Source organism: Gossypium hirsutum, chromosome D07, assembly GCF_007990345.1.
Source record: "Gossypium hirsutum isolate 1008001.06 chromosome D07, Gossypium_hirsutum_v2.1, whole genome shotgun sequence".
Classification (NCBI taxonomy): Eukaryota; Viridiplantae; Streptophyta; class Magnoliopsida; order Malvales; family Malvaceae; genus Gossypium; species Gossypium hirsutum.
In genome coordinates this window covers 14,941,158-14,949,528 of record NC_053443.1, presented here as the reverse complement: position 1 = coordinate 14,949,528, position 8,371 = coordinate 14,941,158, and the positions used below count along the sequence as shown (strand labels likewise).

At 34.5% G+C, this 8,371-nt stretch overlaps 1 protein-coding gene across 1 annotated transcript; it reads right to left on the bottom strand.

The window, feature by feature from the left end:
- Window positions 1-4,858: 4,858 nt before the first annotated feature.
- On the bottom strand, window positions 4,859-6,192 carry LOC107954181 (zinc finger protein ZAT5). Its single transcript, XM_016889669.2, has one exon. It carries the CDS (start codon window positions 5,976-5,978, stop codon window positions 5,106-5,108), a length of 873 nt encoding a protein of 290 aa, XP_016745158.2. The 5' UTR covers window positions 5,979-6,192; the 3' UTR covers window positions 4,859-5,105.
- Window positions 6,193-8,371: the final 2,179 nt, after the last annotated feature.

Here is an 8,371-nt window from a genome sequence, read left to right as displayed (position 1 = left end):
TGTTTGACGAAGTTGTCAGAACATTTAGTGACGTACGACATGTTCCAAAATTAAAGAGAAATTTAATTTCGTTGAGTACTCTTGATTTAAAAGGGTACAGATACACAGCTGAAAGTGGGGTTTTGAAGATTTCCAAATGTTCCCTTGTTGTGACGAAAGGGTAGAGAAAGACTGTCAAGTTATATGTCTTGCAGGGTTCTACTGTTACTGGTGATGTAGCTGTCGCTTCCTCTTCCTTGTCAAATAATGATATTACTAAAATTTGGCATATGCGCCTAGGGCATATGAGTGAGAATGACATGAAAGAATTGAGCAAAAGAGGACTTCTTGTTGGGCAAGGAATTTGCAAATTAAAGTTCTATGAGCACTGCGTTTTTGGAAAGCAAAAGAGAGTTTGATTCACTAGAGGAATCCACGACACGAAGGGAATGTTGGAGTATATTCATTCTGATTTGTAAGGGTCATCCAGAGTACCTTCGAGAGGTGAAGCTAATTATATGCTAACTTTTATTGATGATTTTCTAGAAAAGTTTGGGCGTTCTTCCTGAAGCAGAAAAGCGATATGTTTTTCATATTTAGGTCTTAGAAAACTATGATTGAAAAGTAGATGGTAAAACAAAGAAAATACCTCCGTACAGACAATGGCTTAGAGTTCTATTCTGATGAGTTTAATAAATTGTGCAAGTCAGAAGAGATCGTGAGACAGTTGACAGTTCGTCATACTCCACAGCAAAATGGCATTGCAGAACGAATGAACAGAACGATCATGGAGAAAGTTCAATGTATGTTGTCAAATGCCAACTTACCAAAGTTGTTTTGGGCCGAAGCAATCTCTACTGCATGTTTTTTGATCAACCGATCTCCATTCGTTGTCATTGAGAAAAAGACTCCACAAGAGGTATGGTCTGGTAATCCTACTAACTATTCTGATTTAAAGATCTTTAGGTGTCCTAAGTATGCTCATGTTGATAATGGAAAATTGGAACCGAGATCCATTAAATGTATTTTTCTTGGTTATAAAGATGGTGTAAAGGGTATAAGTTATGGTGTTCTGAAAATAGAAAAGTTGTGATTAGCAAAGATGTTGTTTTTGATGAAATTGCTATGCTACCTAACTTATCTCTTAAAGACTCTTCTAATAAAGAAAATCAAAAGTAAGTGGAGCATCAGATTAATCCAGAATTTACAACAGAGTCGACTTCTCAAGCCAATACAAAAATTCAGAATAGAGTTGCTTATTTACCACAATACTCTATCGCCAAAAACAGAACTAGAAGAGAAATTAAATCTCCAAAGAAGTATGCCGAAGCTGATCTAGTTGCTTATGCTTTAAATGTGGTTGAAGATATAGATGCAAACCAAGAGCCATATAATTATTCTGAGGCGGTTAGCTGTGAAGACTCAGAAAAGTGGATGTTTGCTATGCAAGAGGAGATGGAATCACTCCACAAAAACAGAACATGGGATCTTGTGAAACTTCCTAAAGGTAAAAAGATTGTTCGTTGTAAATGGATGTTTAAAAAGAAAGAAGGGACTCTAGGAGTTAAAGAACCCAGATATAAAGCAAGACTTGTTGCAAAGGGTTACAGTAAAATTTCAGGAGTGGACTTCACAAATGTGTTCTCCCTAGTTGTGAAGCATAGTTCGATTCGAGCTTTGCTTGGTAATGTGGCCATGCATGATTTAGAGCTTGAGAAGTTAGATGTAAAAACTACATTTTTGTATGGAGAACTTGAGGAGGATATTTACATGCAACAACCAGAGGATTTTACAGTCTCAGAAAAAGAGGACTATGTTTGCTTGCTGAAAAAATCCCTTTACGGTTTGAAACAGTCACCAAGACAGTGGTACAAGAGGTTTGATTCCTTTATGACTTCTCATGATTTCAAAAGAAGTAGTTTTGATAGTTGTGTTTACTTTAAGAAAAACAGTGATGGTTCTTTTGTGTATCTACTCCTTTATGTTGATGACATGTTGATAGCAGAAAAACATAAATGAGAGATAAGAAAGGTCAAAGCCTAACTAAATGAAGAATTTGAGATGAAAGATTTGAGACCAGCAAAGAAGATATTTGGTATGGAGATTCTCAGAGATAGAAAAACAAGTAAATTGTACCTAAGTCAGAAGGGGTGGATTGAAAAAGTTCTTTGTAGGTTCAATATGCAGAGTGTTAAGCCTGTTAGTACTCCTTTAGTAGCCCATTTCAGACTTTCATTGGCTTTGTCTCCACAATCAGATGATGAGATTGAGTACATGTCACATATTCCATACTATAGTGCAGTGGGACCTCTCATGTATGCTATGGTTTGTTCACGTCCAGATTTATCATATGCAGTTAGTGTAGTTAGGAGATACATGGCGAATCCGGACTTATCATATATTTGACTTTGATTAGAATTAGGTTTTTTCAACCTATAAATAGATGTAGTCGAAACTCCTCTTGTAATCATTTGAATTCCACATATTGAATTTTCTTCTCCTCTTCCCGTGGTTTTTTTTTCCGAAAGGGTTTCTACGTAAAAATCTGTGTGTTCTTTATTTTTGTTTCTTTTTTCTTTGCGATATATTGTCATTACCGATGTTCTATTTTTACAGATTAAATTTAAAATTGTTTGTGTTTTATATTCATGTTAGTGTTTTTCTAATGGGATGCTTAACGTATATTAGAGCTCGCTTTAGTTGTTACTTATTTTATTTTTCAAGTTTGTCACATACGCTCTTCTTCAATGTTTATGCATGATGGACATGTTAAACTATAGTTATCTCACATTAATTAAATGTTGGATTATTTATAATGTATTCAAGTTAAATCTTTATTAATTATTTATAAGTTGAATGCTTAACAATTCAATTACTTGATATAATAATTTCTAAAAATTGAATTTTCTTTTGAAAGCCTTTTTCATCAAATAAAAACAATATTGATATATGATTAAAAAATTTAGAAATTGTTAACTAAACTTTTGATGAATTTCAATCTAATAATAAAATAAAGTGTTATATTTTCATTTAGATTAGACACGTGACACTTTCAAAAGACATCAGGTGGATACCTTTCAACCTCTTATACATTGGACCATTTTTAGCTACTCAACTTTTTAGATTAGCCATTCGTCAAGAGACCACCTGCTAATAGAAGAACGTCCCTTTTAATTAAGTTACTCGCTCATCATATTCTGGCCACTTGCTTTTCAATGTGAATGTTGAGTATGCCTCATATTTCAGTCAAATAAGAGATTGCTTGGAAGTTAAGTTAAAGAAAATATATTTTCTTTCTAAAAGATTTAGTATGTATTAGTATAATATATTTAACATTTATTAGCACAATTTATTTTATCTACGAATTTAGTCTATAAATAGACTCTTTTACAACATTAGAAAATACACCCATTAGATATTAGAACTCATAACACTTTTGGAGAATTTTGTGTTTATATTTTGAGGGTTCTTTGTTTTCGGGTTTCGGAGTTTAGTTTTATCTCCATTTTTTGTACTCTTCGTTCTTTTACCATTATAGTAAAATTATCATTGCCTGTGGTTTTTTATCCTCTTTGGAGGTGTTTTTTCACGTTAAATTTGTATATTTAATTTTTCAATTTCTTCCGCTATTTTTACTTATTCGTTGCTTAATTGGATCGATCCCCAACAGTGAACATTTTCTTCAAGGCATACTGAGATTTACCTAGACATAATAATCTTATACTTAAGAACAGAATGAACCTCACCATGCATGTCCCTAATGTATTCCATGATAATAACCACGTTTCCATGTCAGTACTAGCAAACAAGAAGAACTTATATTAACAAAAGGTATTTATATGTACAAAAGTACATGGCTGAAAATAATTTGGATAAGATTCATTAGTTAAGAAGCAATAAAAGAAAGCAATATTGTTGATGATGACATTTTCTCTCAACACAAAACTTATTGTTTTAGTTATCCTTTGAGCAATTGAGTGGGCAATGAATAGGAATCGTTCAAATTCAATATATATTTATTTAATTTTTCGATAAACCAAGATTTAATTTTGGGTCCAATTCTTTTTAATTAATTAAATGAAAAGCAAGCATAAATAGAGTTAAGAAGGAGAGTTATAAGCACGTCGGTTATAGAAAAATAAAGAGGAGAATATTGGGAGGTTAGAAGACAAGGCAAGTACATGTGCAAATGTCAATGATGATCTCTCTCTCTTTGTATTTGGACATCTCACGCAAGTGCCTGCCCACATGCTTTGCCTTTACTGATATTCACCAAAACGTGCACTTAACAAACTCCATTTACACCTCCCCCTCCTTAAGTCAGTCACTAAACCCTCCCTTACTAATCAAAATTTCCATCTATATTTGAAGTGGGTTTCTTTATTAGATTGCCATAATTTATAAATTTCATGATGTCAACTATGAGTTACTGTTTTTTTCCCATTAAGTGACTTGCAAAGTAAGCGATAATGCAGTTTGGTTAATTAGGTGTAACGAATAGCAGGCTTAAAGCTAAACCAAAAGATAGGCCAATTAAAATAATCCATTTTATAGGAAAAACGTAGAGATACAGATGGCTTGGCCAGTTTCCAACTCACCTTTGCTATCCATTTATTCTTTGTGGTGTAGTGAGAGTGTGTGGAATTAAAGGGGGGGGGGATATATATAGCTTTTATTCCAACTCACCCATAAAAGAAAACTCACAAAGTGAAGATAACCTAATCCGCGACTTTTGGTTGTGGTGTTGATGCCGCCAAACCTTGGATAATCAGTTAACGTCGGCATTTGGATTTTTATTAATTCGTAATAATATTATAAATAGTTTTTTTTAAAAATAATTAAGTAAATTATAAAAGCAAAAAAAGAAAAGAAAAGAAAATGAAATAAAAGATGCCCCAATCACTCACTTTTCGTGAATGAAAGGCAACCATGAACACTAACCACTTACTTACTCAAAGTATTCAACTTCAACAAGTAGATCATCAAAATTCAGGACTCTAACCCCCCAAAAAAAGGAACCAACAATTCAAAGAATAATAAAACTGTAAATAATATTGGGTTGAAACAATATCAATTATAATTCACATTGATTGATCCATATACTGGTTTTTTTTTGGGGGGGGGGGTTAGTAATGGCAATCTACCAAAGCTGGTGTGGAGAAAACAATAGCTTGTTGGGGTGCTCCGAATTGGAACTTGGAATCCCTTAGATCATCTTCTGGTGCAGGAAGATTAAGATCCAAAGATAGAATATTTCTGGGTTTAATGCCATCGCCATTGCCAACGCTCACCACAACTTGATTGCTTGCGGTGGTGGCAGCTGCTGCCCTGTGCCGTCTCATGTGACCTCCAAGGGCTTGACCCGACGAGAATTCCGACCCACAGATTGAACACTCGTGAATCTTATTACCCTTGTTCACTTGACAACCCTTACTGTTGTTGTTGGTTACTTGTAAAGCAAGAAGGGGAGTTTCAGACTGGGGTTCTTGATCCACATGTTTATCATCTTTAACTGCTAAAACGAGTGGTTTTTTGTCTTCAGCCATGGTGGCCTTGGGCTTCTTGTGGCTTGCCCTATGGCCACCCAGTGCTTGAAAGGAAGGGAAAGATCGGTTACAAGTTTTACACTCGTAAACAAAAAACCCAGCCTTATTAGTGGTGGTAGCAATCTCAGACAACTTTCGGCTACCAACCTTGAATTTCCCTTCATCCATCCTCTTCCTGGGACCATCACTTTGTGCCAACATGATTAAGCAATTGGCCATATCTTCCTCCTCCTCAGTGCTCTCATGAACCTCACCCGACGTCGTTGGAGAGGAAATGGAGTTGTACTCCTCCGCCACTCCTCCACCACCAATTGAAGCACTGGAGGAGCTACAAGTCACCGTGACACCGAACGGGGACGACGGCCTTTGGCGCTTCGTACGTTTGCCTTTGATGACCAAGGCTTGATGATCATTAGACCCCACAAATTCCTCTTGATGAGCTTGCACATCCATCACACCCGCACCGGCCAATAACAGTGTATAAAGGGTTAAAAAGAATAACAAAAAATTGGAAGCAAGTGACCTAACCAAGGAAAGGAGTAACAGAGGTAGAGAGATAAGAAATGAAGGAGAGAGTGAGAGGAGTCTTATATAGTGAAGGATAATAAGGGTTGTTGTTGATGTTTGTATTATTATATTACTCTATACTTGAAATATATTAGCTTCCTATAGATGCCGCCTATCCTCTTACTTTTGCTTTCCAACTTTCATAGGTGTTACCATTAGTAGAAACAAAGGTTGTGGTAAAAAATCCTAATTAAAATTTCATAATACTTCATTTTAATATATCACAAATTTATATTCTAATGATCAAAATATTTAATTAAAAATAAGGTATGTTTTAAGCATTGAGATCATAATCTTGATATTAGAAGTAAAGCCAACTTAATCAATCAAGATCAAGTAAAGATTTTACTAATTACAGCGAGTTGTAGATTTAGGAAAATGGAATGGGGGAATGAATGGTTGAAAATGATGAGAAGCATTTAGGAGAAACTGACTAAAATAAGCATTAATTAAACTAAATGTATGGTGCAGTTAAAGATTAGAGTTGAGAATTAGGTGGGGAAGAGAGAGAGAGAGAGGACAGTTCAATTGAGTTGGTGTTAACGTTAAGAGTCAGTTTCACACACACACTCACTTTCACTTTTCTCGCACACAGTTTGGCAGCCAAAGTCACGAATATCCCGACCATATATTATGTCAAATTAGGAGGTCCAATTAATTCATTTTCTAAATTAAAGAAATAATTAAATAGAATAAATTCATTCATACATTTACCTTTAAAATTAAACATCTCGGTTTATATATATGCCAAAAGGAAAGAGGGGAATTGCACGTTAAAAGCATGGGATGGTACACTCATTCACTCCATGTCTTCCTATATTTTCAGGCTTATTATGATTTTGCTTCAACTAGGGGTATTTTTATTTTTATTTTTTAAATTAAAGCTGTGTACAATATTTTCCCATGATATCTATATAATTTATCAATGCTTTTGAATATAAAAAATAAAACTCGAATTTCATAACCTCAATCCTACTACTTCATTAGCATGAACTGACTTATTGTTTAACAAGGAACGTATAGCTGAAATAGCAACTTCAATTATTGGGGGAAATGCTTCTGAGTTTGCCAAACCTGCCATGTTAGTTAAACAAATTAGCTTCAATGAAACGCCAGCAATGTAATATTGTTTATAAAGTCATTACACCAATATTCTACAAAAGAAAAGAAAGAAGCCCATCTAACCACATCAAATTTATGACTTTCATTCATATGTTTTTTTACGGGTAAGATATCTTGAATATGACATTATTAAAAGGAATAATCACAAAACCCTGAAAGAATTAATTTCTCTCGACACAAAATCAATAAAACTTTTAAATTTTGTCTGTAATCTCGATTCATATAATAAATTAACAATCCTAATTTAATAGCAAAAGGACAAAAAGAGGAAAAAAGAAAAGCTTGGAAAAGTAAGGTTGAGTGTAGTAAGGTAGGAAGATGGCTAATTATCTAAAAAGATTCTCAAATTCACAATGATTAAACCCTGCTTAATTTATTCACAAATTCAATTGATGGACAAAGAGACTTAGCTAAATCCACTGTTTCCAACGAAGCCTTCCTCCTTAACAATTCATGCATCATTTACACTAATTTAATTCAATTCACCAGTTTGGCAATTTACAAACAATTAACTAATAATTAGGATGTAAACTAAGTCTATGGTCTAATACCAAAAAACTTTTTTTAAATTTTTATTTTTATTTTTTCGATACATAACAAGAAAGAGCAAGATATTATGGCCAAGAGAGGCTAATGAATATCTTGTATGCGCAAGCAGCACATTATCTAGCTTTCTTTCTTAGTTGCGGGTTGTCAGTGTTCTCTTGATAGATTAAGACAAAGTTGAGGAGGTGACGAATGTCATTATACGCCTGAAAAGGCTTCCATCCAACATTAGTATGACCAAGGATAATGTTTATCCATTTTGGATCCTTCCCAACAAACCTATGACGAGACATTATGAGTTTCGAAGATCAATAGAATTTGATCGTAGGATAAAGGTTCTGGCCTTTGAAACCTTTTATAGAGAACAATTGTGAACAATTAGATCCTTGGACAATCGCTACTCCACCTATCAGGTTATAGGAGGAGTCACTGTTGATGTGTAGCCATAGAGTCCAAAGAGAGGCGAGGCATTCGATTTCAAGAGATCTTTGAGGCCTAGGTCGAGTAGCTGGAGGGTAGTTAGAGTCGAAAGAGTTTATCTGACTCGATCGTCCGGTCCGAGCTATAAGATGCCACATTCGTTAGCGGAGTAACTACGATAAATAAAACTC

Coding starts and splice junctions, on each gene's coding strand:
- LOC107954181 (XM_016889669.2), bottom strand. CDS start 5,978: ATGGATGTGCAAGCTCATCAAGAGGAATTTGTGGGGTCTAATGATCAT.